Source organism: Sapajus apella, unplaced genomic scaffold (assembly GCF_009761245.1).
Source record: "Sapajus apella isolate SASKATOON/1434 unplaced genomic scaffold, GSC_monkey_1.0 scaffold32, whole genome shotgun sequence".
In the NCBI taxonomy this organism is placed as follows: domain Eukaryota; kingdom Metazoa; phylum Chordata; class Mammalia; order Primates; family Cebidae; genus Sapajus; species Sapajus apella.
Window position 1 is genome coordinate 17,111,931 of NW_022436972.1, and position 16,170 is coordinate 17,128,100.

A 16,170-nucleotide genomic window follows, 5' to 3' on the forward strand; every position below is an offset into this window, starting at 1 on the left:
TGCGTAGAGCTCTGGCACTGGCTAATTAATTATGGTGTTCCTAGAAATGAAAATGATAGGAAGCCTACTGCATTCTACTTAATTTACAGAAAATTTCTAGGTCATATAGACAACAGACTAATTTAAATTATAAAAAAAGAGAATCATGGCCCCTCAATCAATTTCTTAACTTGAGCCAGTTTATAGACCCACAACCCCTTGATCGAAGAGGAGGCCGGGTCCCCTGGAGGAAGGACCCCACTACATTACTGACAACTTACGCAGTAAATCTTTCTCCCATCCTTCCCCAAGGAGACCTCTGGCTTTTTACCAGGGTAACTGTGCATTGGAGCCAGCAAATTATGCAGTAAATCTTCCTCCCATCCTTTCCCAAGGAGATTTTGGCTTTTACTGGGGTAACTGCATTGGGGAAAGGGAAATAGGCAGATATTTCAGGGACTACTGGACACTAGTTCTGAGCTTGACATTGATTCCAGGGTACCCAAAACATCATTGTGGTCCTCCAGTTAAAGTAGGGGCTTGTGGAGGTCAAGTAATTAATGGTGTTTAGCTCAGGTCTGACTTATAGTGGCTCCAGTGGGTCCTCGGACTCATCCTGTGGTCATTTCCCCAATGCCAGAATGTATAATTGGCATAGACATACTTAGCAGCTGGCAGAACCCCCACATTGGCTCCCTGACTAGTAAGGTGAGGGCTATCATGGTGGGAAAGGCAAAATGGAAGCCATCAGAGCTGCCTCTACCTAGAAAAATAGAAAATCAAAAATATAATCTAATCACGAAAGTAAAATTCATCATATTCACTGTCCTGGAAATTATGTAGATTATGTACAACAGAAGGCAACAATTGTGGGGACCATCCTGGAATTTTGCCCACTACATTATTTAAGTTCTGGCTTTAGGTCTCTGCTGCTTTAAAAATGGTTTTTGATAAATATAAATATTTACTAAATTTATCTTTTTAATTGTGGTAAAATACAGATAAAACTTACCATTTTAACACATTTTAAGTGTATAGTTCAATATTAGGTACATTTACATTGTTGTACAACGATCACCACTACCCAACGCCAGAACATTTTTCATCTTCCAAAACTAAAATTCTGTACGCATTAAATAACTCTCCACTTTTCCCTCCATCTAGTAAAACTCCCCACTTTTCCCAACCACTATTCTATTTTCTGTCTCCATTAATTTGACTATTTTAGATGCCTCATTTAAGTGAAATCATATAATATTTATCTTTTGTGACTGATTTATTTCACTTAACTGCTACAAACTTTTGAACTTAAATATTAATACACATCAAAAAAAACACTACTGTGTGCAGTGCCTCATGCCTGTAATCCTAGTACTTTGGGAGGCCAAGGCGGGAGATCTGCTTGAGGCCGGGAGTTGAAGATCAGCCTGGGCAACATAGTGAGACCCTGTCTTTACTTAAAAAAGAAAAAAAGAAGAAGAAAAAAAGACTGAGAAGGAGGTGCTAGTGTAAACTGTAGAAGGACAGTCAACAGAATAGTGTCCAAGAAGGAGGAAATAGACACCGGGTTAAATATACTGGGTTGAATGCTGCTAGTTCAAATAATACACTGAGGTCAAGCATGATGAGAAGTGAGAACTGACCACTCATTCTGGCCACAGAGAGGTTACTGGTGACCTTGACAAGAGTGCAATAACCATTCAATCTAGAAGTAGTACTAGTATATGATCACAATAGTTACTACTGTTATGAATTATTTTCCCATAATATGGGAATTTTGAAGTTAAGCTGAGTGAAATAAACCTGTGCCCAAACATGATTTCTTTGATGGCAGTTTCCAAGTAATTTTATGATAAGGTAGAACTTAAAAAATATTTTGAGAAAAAACACAGGTAGTAGAAAAAATAAGACATTCCCTATATGCTGTATCTATCTACTCAGATCATTTATTCAATTATCAAATATTTATTAAGTGCCTACATAGTGCCAGGAATAAATTCTATTATAATTGAATGTTTCCTTAATTGTTCACATATATAGGCTAAAAATGTTTAGATATTAGAAAAATTTGCAGTGGTCCATAAAGATAGTATGTCTATTGGGCTAAACCTTAATCTAAGCAAATAAGTAATGAAGCTAACTCCAATCAAGGCCTTTAGAAAATTTGATTCCAATAAAAATCTGATCACAGCACTCTAAGGAGAAGAAAATGTCTGAGAAATCAAGAGCAGATAGCAATGCCTTTGTCTACAGAAAAATAGCTTTCTAAATTATTATCTATTACCTAGAATATAACAACTACTTTTACATAAAGATAATTGACCACATATATGGTCATCTAATGAATAAAAACAACCAATGTCCCCCCTCCTAAAAAACATGCTGCCACAGATGTTGGAGAGGATGTGCAGAAATAGGAATGCTTTTACACTGTTGGTGTGACTGTAAATTACTTAAAACATTGTGGAAGACAGTGTGACAATTCCTCAAGGATCTAGAACTAGAAATGCATTTGACCCAGCAACCCCCTTCCTGGGTATATACCCAAAGAATTATAAATCATTCTATTATAAAGATACATGCACATGTATGTTTATTGCAGCACTGTTCACAATAGCAAAGACTTGGAACCAACCCAAATGACCATCAATGATAGACTAGATAATGAAAATGTAGTACATATACACCATGGAATACTATGCAGCCATAAAAAAGGGTGAGTTCATGTCCTTTGCAGGGACACGGATGACGCTGAAAACCATCATTCTCAGCAAACTAACACAAGAACAGAAAACCAAACACCCCATGTTCTCACTCATAAGTAGGAATTGAACAATGAGAACACATGGACATAGGGAGGGGACCATCACACACTGGGGCCTGTTGGGGGGTGGGGGTGCTAGGAAAGGAACAGCATTAGGAGAAATATCTAATGTAGTTGACAGGGTGATGGATGCAGCCAACCACTATGGCATGTGTATACCTATGTAACAAGCCTGCATGTTCTGCACATGTATCCCAGAACTTAAAAGTACAATTAAAAAAAAAGTTTAAAAAAATTTGCTCAGTAATTTCCAAGACAAGTCAATCCACTGAATGGAAGAACTAGTGCAACTGATTTTTGAAAAGTAAGTTGAAATGATTGTTCAGTGGAACTAACTGCTCAGTTCAGTCACAGTGGGAGAGCCTAGGTTCAGCCTAGCTAGGTTCAGGCTAGGTACAGACAGCTGCAGGTTAAAGCTATGTTTAGAAAAGCAGAGGTACAGTTATTAAAGATCAGAGATGTGGGAGAGTAATGGGGTTAAGAATGGAGTGAGTAAGTAAGAAACAACAACAAAAAAGTTGCCATATTATTCTACTTACTCATATTTATTTTACAATTGCTTAGTATTAGATATTCAAAAGGCAGCTTTTAAAATCAAACTAAGTGGAAACTGCCTGAGATATGCAGTTCTTAACAATTAGCTTAAAATCTGCTTAAAATGAAAATCTTCTCTAGCTCTTTTGACTGTAAACTTTTGACTCTTGTAAAACATCCAAATTCATATTTCTTGTCTTTAAAATTATCTAATCTTTCAATTTTTTACCTATTTCAAGTCAATTTGCTTTTCTAGCCTCCTCATTTCCTAGCTCTTATCTACTTTTAGTAAGTGGCTTTTTTCTAAAAGGGAAAATTTTAAAGGAAGAAAGAATGACACAAAAAATAAACATTTATTGAAAAGCTAATATAAGACATTTCACGCATTCATCTTTTTGGATCTTAATTTCCTTTTGTCATCAGTCATTAAAAAGAAATTTTATTCAATATTTTTGTTGCTTATTATAATAGCATTCACTAAACTGGCTTAGATTTTATACTTCCAAGAGAATAACTGTAACAGTGATATTTTATTTATTAGGAACATGAAGAATTGATGACAATTCAATTTCCCTATATTTTTCTTTCAAACATTAAATATTGCAATTTTCTCTTAACTAAGTTTTAAACAACATACTTTCTCTTAAAAAGTAACCTTTAATAGTTTCTGGGACAGCCTGGGACTATTACACAATGTACTCAGAATGAATCATAGTAATCCATTTAAATTGAAATGGGCTGAATTTATGAATGGATGATCTGTTACAATTCATTTCTACAAACATGACTCATTAATGTTTCAAAGCTAGTATTTTGAGTGACTCTAATGAAACTGATGTTTTCATATTAAAAGGGGAAGTATAAACAGGAAATTTTTAAATATAATCATGATTTCCACCAGTATGAAAAATAGTTACCTATGCTTTAAAGAATTTTCTAACAGAAGTTAAGGTTGTTTAAGTAACGTACAAAGGACAAACTTCTCCAAGGTTTAGTTTGCTAATTAAGAAAAAAGTAAATAGTCATGGAAATAAAAATCTATCACATATGGTTTTGACTTGAGTTACTTATAATTTCAGTAGAACTTAGTTCAGTCTGATTTGCTGTAATGCAAAATCAGTGGGCAAAAGATAACCATTAGTATTGTAAAAAATTCTTATATCAATTTTCATATTAAAATAATTAAGGTATGGCATATAATTAATATAGTTATGAATATGTAACTCCTTGAGAGCTGGTAGGAACTTGTAGAATCTAAATTGCCCTAGCCCACCCTCATTTCAGCATGTGTACATCATCAGCCAGAATTTAAGTAAACTGCATTTTAGGCTTGTGATGAACCTTAAAAGGCATGAACTTAATCCCCTCAAAATAAATGAAGCACATTCTATAACACCACCGTTAAGTGAAGAGCCAGCAGACATATTACCACCTACAAAGATTGATGGGAGAGGCTGGGTGCGGAGGCTCACACCTGTAATCCCAGCATTTTGGGAGGTTGAGGCAAGTGGATCACCTGAGATCAGGAGTTCAAGACCAGACGGGCCAAAATGGTAAAACTTCATCTCTACAAAAATACAAAAATTAGCCAGGCATGATGGTGAGTGCCTGTAATCCCAGCTACTTGGGAGTCTGAGGCAAGAGAATTGCTTGAAACAGGGAGGTGGAGACTGCAGTGAGCCAAGACTGGGCCATTGCACTCCAACCTAGGTGACAGAGTGAGACTTCATCTCAAAAAAAAAAAAAAAGAAAGGATGGATGGGAAATTCATCACTCCTAACCCTCCTTTGACATCTCTATTACAAAGTTCTTCTTCATGCTAAGCTAAACTCTGTCTTCTTTTAATTTCCACCCATTGGTTCTAGAACCCAAGACAATTTACCCCCAGACCTGTGCCTTTAACAATGCACCACTAATTCTGTCACATAGTCTATTATTTGTTTAAAGTTTTATTGTGAATTTAGGAAGAAATGGTATATGTGTAAATAGCTCATGCCTATTGTTATAGTAACTGCAGCAAAAGTTGTAGTGATTATAACATACAAAGCAACAGATACAACTTCTGATACATTTCAGAAGTATTTCTAGTATCAAAGCCCTGAAGTATCAAGAGTCATGAGGCTGAGGTGTCTCAGAGATTCCAGGATATCAGAGCAGGTTACTAGGAGTCTTACTTGCATGAGGACTCTACATTGTTCTCCCTTCCCCAACAAAGACATTCTGAGAGAAGAGGGCTTTGCTTATGCCTTACAGGCATAAGGATTTACACTAGAACATGAGAGAAGGACAAGGCCAGGAGCTCCAACTTTTGTAGGGCACATAACTTACTATGAGGTAACAGAATTGTGATTCATGGGATAGAAGCTCAGGGGTTATAACTACTTAACAAAACACTGGCTCAAAACTACTTAACAAACACTTAACAAAACAAGTCTAGGGACTTGCTAAAAAATGCTCTTCTGCAAAGGAGATGACAAGTATTTGAAAAAGTTGACTAATTGCAGGACTGAGGATTGTGTGGTTATACGCACCATAGCACGGAAAGAGAGAAAATGGTTATTTATTCCTTGGGACATACCTTCCCTTATGTTCAAAAAGCCCAGTAATGGCAGGAAGAATTAGGATCAGGTCCTTGAGGAGACCAGGTGAGAGCAGCAAAGCAATGAACAGCAGCAGCAATGAAAAGAAAAATGGGATAAAGGAGCTGACAATACTGCCCAGAAGCAATGATGATGGTTACTTCTTGAATGAGGGGACATTAGAAGGAAGAAAGGATAAATAAACCCTTCTGGCAGAAAAAGCCATACCTGCAACAACAATGAGGAGAAAACATCAATAACTTCCGAGAAGCTGGTCTGAGCCACTTGAAACCAAAAGGCTGGCAATAGGACTTCTAGGTGGAGCCTGATCAAACTAACTCTAGCAGGTGAAGAGGTTCACAATCAACACATCGTAGTATTGTTAATTAGGTTCTCATCTTCCTTAAGTAGGGTGAGGTATGAGAAAAGAAAGGTTGGCTAAGATCAAGTGTAGTATCTGTTCTAAATAAATAAATAAAAATATTCGTGCATTAAAGAAAAAAAGAAAGGCGACACCTCACAGAAAACTTGAATTCACCTTGAAACTTTTTCTACACATAAGAGTCAAATAAACAAAAAAAGCATAAACCCAGAATTTTTGGTCAAATGATCATCAGCCAGGTGATATCTGTGGCTCACCATTTACATATTTAAATAAATATTTTCATATAATTACATAATCTTAAATAATACTCATATTGAAGACTCTGAGCCAATAAAATATCCCCAAGTATGAAAAGTATATTTTTGGTATGTAACAGTTGCCAAGTAAGCAAGTACTGTACACAAAAATATTTTGGCAGTTCATTTTAACATATTGACAGAATACCCACTAAGCAAAAGGCATTATTTTAGTACAGATGATCAGAGATGAAAGAGGAAATTTCTGTTGTTAAAGAAACAAAATGGAAGATAATATTCCACTCCACTAAATATGGTTTTTGTACCAAAATAAAGACAGCATCATTATTCCTGCCCCATAAGATTCAGAAGTGTAGTGGAAATTTCTCTCTGAAGTATATATTTCATCAGTAGTGGGTATTAATAAATTAACTAGTTGTTATACTATTACTAGGTCTACTATGAGCAATAACCATTCACTAGCTCAATTATTTTATGAAATGTGCCTGTGCACAGACAGACTTGTTAAATTTAAGATTCTCATTCAGAGTCCTCATTCCCAGAATTAACTAAAGAGAACTCAGTTTAATTAACAGATTATTCTGGAATCAGAGCGTCTTTCATTACAGTAACTGTTGGAATTCATCTAATCAAAATTATCTTTCTATGCTGGAATTACTTTTATAATATCATCCAACCAGTGTATGAACACATATAAAGATGGGATGCTGGTATAACAAACAGCTCCATTTTTATACAGCCATAGCTGTTCTTCCCTGTGTCAAAATCTGCTTCCTTGGTGGGGTGTGGTGGTGCACGTGTCTGTAATCCCAGCACTCTGGGAGGCCAAGGTGGGTAGATCACAAGATTAGGAGTTTGAGACCAGCCTGGCCAATATGGTAAAACCCTGTCTCTACTAAAAATGCGAAAATTATCTGGGTGTGGTGGTGCGCGCCTGAGTCCCAGCTACTGAGGAGGCTAAGGCAGAAGAATCACTTGAACCTGGGAGGCAGAGGTTGAAATGAGCCAAGATCATGCCATTGCACTCCAGCCTGGGTGACAGAGTGAGACTTCACCTCAAAAAAAAAAAAACCTGCTTCTTTATAACTCTCGCCTGCTTATGTCTAAATTCTGCTCTCTAAGGTGCAGTAACATATTTCAAGTCACTGCCCTCTTTTCTACATGAAACATCCGTCAAGTATTTCTATGGTGTTTTATAAAGATGATTTCATGCTTCTATCTCCTGGCTATCTTTCTTGGGACAATCCCAGTCTGTCAATACTTCTTTTACCGGTGGCTCACGCCTGTAATCCCAGCACTTTGGGAGGCTGAGGCAGGAGGATCACCTGAGGTAAGGAGTTTGAGACAAGCCTGACCAACATGGAGAAACCCCATCTCTACTAAAAATACAAAATTGCCCAAGCATGGTGGTGCATGCCTGTAATCCCAGCTGCTCGGGAGGCTGAGGCAGGAGAAATGCTTGAATCTGGGAGGCAGAAGTTGAGGTGAGCTGAGATAGCACCATTGCACTCCAGTCTGGGCAACAAGAGTGAAACTGTCTCAAAAACAACAACAACAACAAATAAACATGTTAAAAGGATACTATCTAAACCAGCATATATCACCATCCTTTTCAAACTTGCATTTCTATTTTTGTAGTCCAAGATTTCATTTGTTTTCTCTTTGCAAACGTGGTTCAATAGATGACTCATATTTAGCTCCAGTTCTAGTTCTGCTAAAATAAGCAAGTTCTATTCATAAAGTTGTCTTCTCTTGCACTGTAGTGGACACTGTCATTTATTGTAGTGCATAGAATCTGACGCTCCTTTGTGTGTTTCAGGAGTCTCCTTGGTATGAGGTAAAGACCATCACTCCTACAGGTGCTGATAGTTTGGCCGGCAGTGGTGGGTGGTTACGCCATTCCTATTGCAGAAGTGGTATCTGTGCTAGAAGCAAGTAATACTGAGTTCTTAGTGGAGAAGGGACAGGGGTACAATCATGGCATTGATGATGACTTCCTAATTAGACCAGCTCTGAGTGGATGCCCTTTTTACCCTAGTTAGGCTCTGACTTTTCACTCTAATACATCCCCAGGTTGTATTCTGTCTGACCATGCTGGGGATCCTACAAACCAGGTCAGGCTACCATGCCACACAGATCACTCTTATTTGAGCTCTGATTCCCCATCCTGGATCCCCAAGCATTGTATCAATGACTGCCTCATCCTGCTCAAGTTCTTATATGCCACACTATATGCCTTCTTGAGGATACCCTCCTCAGCTTTATATGCTGACTCCCTATACCAGGCTGCCTTCTTGTGTGAATTCTCTCTTCATGCTGCTTGGGCTCTAACTCCCTACACTAGGCTATTCTCTGATGTGATATGGTCCTCACTCAATTAGGGCTCTGACATCTTACTCTGGGGAACTGCAGCTCACCTCTCCCAGTCCCACTAGTGCATTGTCTAAATTGTTCTGCCTTACCTAATAGCTTCAGGACTGAGCTATTAGGAAGGAAAAGGAATAGGGACAGGAGTCTCAACATCATCTTAAACTCTTTGGTGCTTTATAGACAAGATTAAATTTCAAAAAAGGAACCCCAACATATACACAGTACTACAGTACCTATGTAGTTAATTTTAAAAATCAAAATGTAGAACTTAATATTTACTCCTATTAAATTTTATCCTATCAGGTTTTTGTTTTTGAGATGGAGTCTCCTTCTGTCACCCAGGCTGGAGTGCAGTGGTGTGATCTCAGCTCACTGCAACCTCCACTTCCAGGGTTCAAGCAATTCTCCTGCCTCAGCCTCCCAAGTAGCTGGGATTTCTATGTGTCAAGCAAGTAGATCTGTTATAGACAACAGATCATTTCTGATTGCTTGACACATAGGCATTACAGAAGAAAAGAGAAAATGCCGTACCTGCCTCTTATAAGGAGGGTTTTTAGCTACAACTGTTGTCTGCAACAGATCTACTTGCTTGACACATAGAAATGCTCCACCACGCCCAGCTAATTTTTGTAGCTTTAGTACAGACAGGGCTTCAACATGTTGGTCAGGTTGGTCTCAAACTCCTGACCTCAGGTGTTCCACCCACCTGCCTCCCAAAGTGCTGGAATTATAAGAGTGAGCCACCATTCTGGGTCTATCCTTTGTTTTTGACCTATCTTTTTTTTTGATAGGTCAAAATGTTGAATTATCAACATTAACAACTGTCTGACACTTAAGCATTTCATAAACATGTTATTTATTTTTGTTTTTAAAAAAGGGTACTGATTTAAAATGCTCAGAAAGAAAGCCCTAGAGAACAAAACCCTGAATAACACAACATGAGACAAAGTTGTAGACTGGCAACAGTCTGACGACCAAATTTTATTTCATCTCCCCATAAAGGTATATAAGAAAGTCTGACAAATAAGTATGAGGAAATAAAGAGTGCTTGTTTATGCATTTTTTGCCCCTCACTGAATACTGAATAAGCGAATGGATGAAGAATAAAGGTCTTTGTTTTTGCTGAAATGCAACTGTAGAAGCCATGTTGCAGAAAAATTGTAATGTAGATGTGGTTAAACCATTGTCAGTGTAATTAGCGACTGTATATCTGATGTGGGCCTTGGGTTCTATGGTTTCACAGATATAAATAATATATCTAAAAAGGTACAGCCTAATAATCTCTATGACAAAATTATGTTCTAAGTCCTACATGATGTGTATACATACATACACTATTTACATAAACAAGCGTAAGACACGATATATAGTGAATATAATCTGACTGATAGAATAGTAAGTGGCAAAGTCTGAACTTAAACCTTAGTACCCTTGTGCTTAACTACCACCCTATTAGATTAAAAGCATTAAATAATCAACAATATTTTTGTTTGTCTTTCTAAAACATAATATTTGAAGGGACCAGAGCATAGAAAAATTATTCAAGCATAAATGGTCTTTATATTTTTCACTTTTTATAATTTTCTCTCTTACAAGTTGTGGGATGGAATCACACCAAAGTAGAAGTGCCAAAACAGTGCAAAACGCCTACATAGCTAATACATTCTTACTCGTCAGCCCTACTTATTCATTTTGAGGCACTACAGAAGAAAAGAGAAAAGTCATATCTGCCTCTTATAAGGAGGGTTTTTAGCTACAACTGTTGTCTATAACAGATCTACTTGCTTGACACATAGAAACGCTCAAGAAACATCTGTCTTTTTCTCTTCTTCCCTCACCTTAAACATTTATTGAGAATCTCTATGTGCTGGGTGCTATGCAAAGCATTAGGGCTACAAACATGTAAAAAATATCTGCCTTCAATGGTTTCTATATGTGTGCCTATGGCTAAATGAGAAGAGAAACTGAAGCAAGGGCTTCACAAAACAGATGATATCTAAAGGAGGATATCAATTTGTCATCAGGAGAGCTAGCTCTACACAGGATTCTTAGTGCTTACCACATATGCTCTATGAAATATGCTTCTATGACCTTCCCAGTAACCCAAATTTAGAAACTTACCTAATTCCCTATTTTTCATAACTCTCCACAAAATAAAACTAAGAAAGGTAGTCTTTAGCACATGCTACAAAGATCTATCAATATAAAACCTAAAATTTTCCCCATTCAATAATTTTTTACATTTATGCATTACAAGTTACTAGGCAAAAATACTTAATTTTCATAGAATCTCTCATCATACAAGACAATCTGTTGACATGCTATCAAAGCACTTCACTGTAAAAACATGACAAGGTAGATCATTTCAAAATACCTCTCAATAGAGAAAATCTGAGGCAGACTCAAGATAGTACTCTCATTTCAAAAGTAATCAAATATTTAAGTTAAAGCCAGTGTATAGTGGTTAAAGAAGAAAAAACAAATGAGGTATGGGTTCATACCAGGCAACATAAACAGACCTAACCAATGACCAGAATGGACAAGTAGCAAAACAGAAGACTACACACTTTTAGATATTTAAGAGTCGTGCATGATCCAAAAGGACATGAAATAAGGTAAAGAACTAAGGGCACACAGACATCAAATTCTGAAGAGGACCCAGAAAGAATGATATGGGACAATTAAAAAATAATTAAATCAAAAGAACAATGTAGATATTTTTACTTCTTTTCCTTAAAAATATTAAAACTGTATTTTTTGAAACAAATATTGGGCCAGGTGCAATTGTCCATCCCTGTAATCACAGTGCTTTGGGAGGCTGAGATGCGAGGACTGCTTAGTTCAGGAGTTTGAGAGTATCTTGGGTAACATAGTGAGACCTCAACTCTGTGAAAAATTAGCCAGGCGTGGTGGCACGTACCTGTAGTCTACACATCTACAGATGTGTACACATCTATAACCATCTGGTCTTTGATAAACCTGACAGAAACAAGCAATGGGGAAAGGATTCCCTATTTAATAAATGTTTTTTGGACAAACATGCAAGAATACACAGATGCAAAACAATGCTATTCTCATATGAATGGGTTTGGTGGAAAGGCAAAAAGGAATAGTCTTAAGAGTATAAGCTTTGAGGGTGGTGGGGGGCAAGGGGAGGGACAGCATTAGGAGAAATACCTAATGTAGATGATGGGTTGATGCGTGCAGCAAACTACCACGGCACATGTATACCTATGTAACAAACTTGCACATTCTGCACATGTATCCCAGAACTTAAAGTATAATTTTAAAAAAGAGGGGAAAAATTAATTTTAATTACTGAACTAATTACTTTTCTGAAAAGCGTTAGGTCTATTTCTTCTTTGATTAAACAGATTGGACAACCTAGGTAAAATAGAAGAAAGACAGGAGGTTTGCCTGGCCGAGACAGTCTTGCTTTACATCAGTTGTCTTGAAATAAGTGCTAGAGTCCTTTCACTCTTAAAAGTATTCCAGTTTGAAAGATGACAAAGTATATGAACACCTCACCTCTAATGCTCTTTTTAAATTTAATTTTATTCTGAGACAGCGTCTCACTTTGTCACCCAGGCTGGAGTGCACTGGTATGACCACAGCTCACTGCAGCCTCAAATTCTTGGGCTCAAGCAATCCTCCAACCTTAAGTCTCTTGAGTAGCTAGGACAGCAGGTGTGTGCCAGGATGCCTAATTTTTAAATTTTTGGTAGAGGCAGGGTCTTGTTCTGCTGCCCAGGCTAGTCTCGTATTACTGGCCTCAAGAGGTCCTTCTGCCTTATTCTCTCAAAGCACTGGGATAACAAGCATGACCCACTGCACCTTGTCTTCCCTTTTTAAACTAAAGCAATAACTATCAGTTAGGTACCCAATATGTAGAAGGCCAAGAATTGAAGGGGATACAAAAAAATGTAAGAAATGGTATGTGTCCTCAAAGTGCTTAGACCTTACTTGGAGAGACTGAATAAACATTTTATGTTAAACAATACAAAATTTGAATAACTTTAAAAATACAAATAAAAGAAGTATTACAAGATGGCATGGTTATCTGGTAAATGAATAGTGTAATAATTGGTATGATGGGGTTTCACAAGTGATGGAGATCACTTTGTATTAACAATAACACTACAGCACTCACCCCATTTATTGAGTGACTTATATGTGCCAGGATGGTTCAGAGTACATTACATGCATATTAGGAACCCTCACAATTCTCTTATAAGGTGTATTATTGAAAGGGATGAGAATTTTACTGATGAGAAATATAAATACAGAGGGCTATGTACAGTAGCTCATGCCTGTGATCCCAGCATTTTGGGACGCTGAGGCGGGAGGATCATCCAAGGTCAGGAGTTCAAGACCAGTCTGGCCAACATGGTGAAACCCTGACTCTACTAAAAGTGAAAAAATTAGCCGAGCGTAGAGGTGGGCGCCTGTAATCCCACATACTCAGGAGGCTGAGGCAGGAGAAACGCTTGAACCCAAGAGGCAATGAGCCGAGATTGAGCCACTGCATTCCAGCCTGGGTGACAGAGTGAGATTCTATCTCAAAAAAAAAAAAAAAAAAAAAATAGTACTTACAGAGGTTAAATAACACGTACAAGGTCATGTAGCTAGTAAGCAGCAGAGCTGGGATTTAAGCCTAGGTTCTTTCTCTAATTCCAAAGCCATCACCTTTTTATTGCTCTCATCTTCACGTAAAAAGGTGGTTCTCAACTGGGGGCAATTTTGCTCCTCAGGGAATATTTGGGGATACCTAGAGACTTTTCTATTTGTCATAAATGAACGAGTGAGGGTAAGGGCTATTGGGTAGAGGCCAGGAATTCCACTAAACATCCTACAATTCCCAAAACAGTCCCTTTGACCAAAGAACTGCCTGACCCAAAAGTCAACAGTACTAAGGAGATGCTCACTAAACAAAGACTTTACAAAAAACCTATTAAAGGTAGGACTAGCTCAGTCTTGAAGCACTGGTAGGATCAGGATAGGCTGGGGGTGCGGGATAAGGGTGAATTCTAAATAAGGGAAAAAACACACAGCACAAGATAGATGCAAAAGACAGCAAATAAGCCAATTAGAAAAACCGAAGGAAAGCAATTTGAAGGGGAAGTGGGAACAAGACTGAAAAGTTGAAATAATCATTTTGAAAAACTAAGGAGCCTGGCCTAGATTCAATAAAGATTCTGAACAGGGAAGAGACATGAACAACATAATATATCAAGAATAATCAATATAATCAGAAAACCAGGGCAAAGAGACCAGTAAGAATGATACTGCAATACTTAAATGCTAAGATATCCTAGAGTTTGTGCTTTTGTGTGGTGGTAGTGAGAAAGAAGGAAGAAACCATAGGCATATACACTATTATGTACCATAAATTTTTGTGGTTTTTGGTCTCAAATGATTATTCTCATTACCATTCTTACCTGTAATGCACTGAAACTGTCCATCTTCTCTTCTTATTGTAAATGCTTCCCCCGGATTAACTTGTACCAGAATAACCTTAAAAATGAGGGAAAGAAGTATTAATCAAAACAACAAAAAAAAGCAAATCAGAATATAAAAATAGTAACAGAGCAGATGTGAGCTATTTAACCTTATGAAACTGGGAAGGAAAATGGGGATTACATGTTCATGATGTGGGTTTGCTAAAAAAATATTTTCTCATTTTTCTGGAGGTTAGATTTAAGCCAAAAGTCAAGGGAATAAAAAAACAAAGTGACACACTTTCATTGGAAAGAAAAGTCAACAAATTTCACTCTGAAACAAAGATGGAGTCAAACCACAGAATATTTAGATCATCTAAGCAAGTTTACCAGTTGCTAAGTATCATGAGCCACTGTGCCTGGCCTACAATTTATTACATCTTTACCCATTTCATCATGTCTGTTATAAGCCACTCCAGTCTAGCCAAACATACCTTCCTGCCTCTACACTTTTGCCCATAAAGTCGTCACTGAGGTAATTAAAAACCAGTGACATTGTTTTTTGGATAAACATGCAAGAATACACAGATGTAAAATAATGCTATTCTCATATGAATGGGTTTGGTGGAAAGGCAAAAAGGAATAGTCATTAAGAATATAAGCTTTGAGGATGGAGGGGGGCAATGGGAGGGATAGCATTAGGAGAAATACCTAATGTAGATGATGGGTTGATGGGTGCAGCAAACTACCATGGCACATGTATACCTAGGTAACAAACTTGCACGTTCTGCACATGTATCCCAGAACTTAGAGTATATATTTTTAAAAAGTTAAAAAAAAAGAATATAAATTTTGAAGCAGCTCTGATCTTGGCTTTCAATCTGCTTCACCACTTAAGAGCTACTTAAGTCTTTGTTGCCTAGTCTGAAAACTGAGATCTATAATGATTATATGGCAGGGCTGTTGAAGGATTAACAGATAACATATATGTAAAGCACATACACAGTGCGCAGATACAGTGTGTACATACACAGTAAGCAGCAATAAGTGAAGCCTATTAAATATTTCTTCAATAAGTGTTTCTTGGGCATCATAAATGTCAGATACTCTTTAGATTATCTAACAATAAACTAAATGCATGAGACATCTACTCTAGAGAACTCAGAAGAACTAAAACTACTTTTTTCCAGATTGCCTTGAGAGTTAGTTCAGAAGTCACAAATGAAAAAGTCTATTTTATTTTTTTGTCTCTGACCCAAAATCTTATCTGCTAGGCTTGGCTCCAAATGATTGTTTTAATAACCAAATGAATACAGATATACAGTATTTTTTCTTAGAATTTTCAAAGGTATTTATAATTTGGCATTTTTCTACTCATCCAACTAGGTCTGCCAATTGAACTAATAGAACTCTGAAAGAACAAAGAATCTTGTCACTGAGATACCCAAAACAATATACTGTAGTACTTATTATATACTCAATAAATCTTTGTTGAGTAGGAGAATAGTAACATTCATTTAGCATAAACTTGAATGTTCTTAAGAACGCTATCATACTGGCCAGACAACTTTATATCATGTTTACAAGCTGCTTGGCCTTGTACTCTAATTGCAGTATTTCCTATAAATGTCTGAGAAAATAAAATTTTTTAAGTTATAAAACTGAGATAGTCATGGAAATACACAATGTAAATGAAATACACAGAATAAAAGGTCCCCTCTGCCCCCTCATTCGTTTTCAAGTCCAGAAACCATCATGTTTAATTATAAAACCATTATGTTTATCTTTCCAGAAGCTTATTATG

At 37.1% G+C, this 16,170-nt stretch overlaps 1 protein-coding gene and 1 long non-coding RNA gene across 8 annotated transcripts in view; one reads left to right on the top strand and one right to left on the bottom strand.

Annotated features, from left to right (window-relative positions):
• Window positions 1-16,170, bottom strand: part of FNDC3A (fibronectin type III domain containing 3A) — a 198,404-nt gene that overhangs the window by 108,104 nt on the left and 74,130 nt on the right. For all 7 annotated transcript variants that reach the window (XM_032294622.1, XM_032294623.1, XM_032294630.1 and 4 more), the window contains one exon: window positions 14,367-14,442. In XM_032294622.1, coding sequence (XP_032150513.1) covers window positions 14,367-14,442 — 76 coding nt within the window. The remainder of the gene's footprint in view (window positions 1-14,366; window positions 14,443-16,170) is intronic.
• LOC116562416 lies at window positions 6,121-6,489 on the top strand. Its single transcript, XR_004273929.1, has 2 exons — window positions 6,121-6,349; window positions 6,426-6,489. It is a non-coding gene; the product is annotated as an uncharacterized LOC116562416 (long non-coding RNA).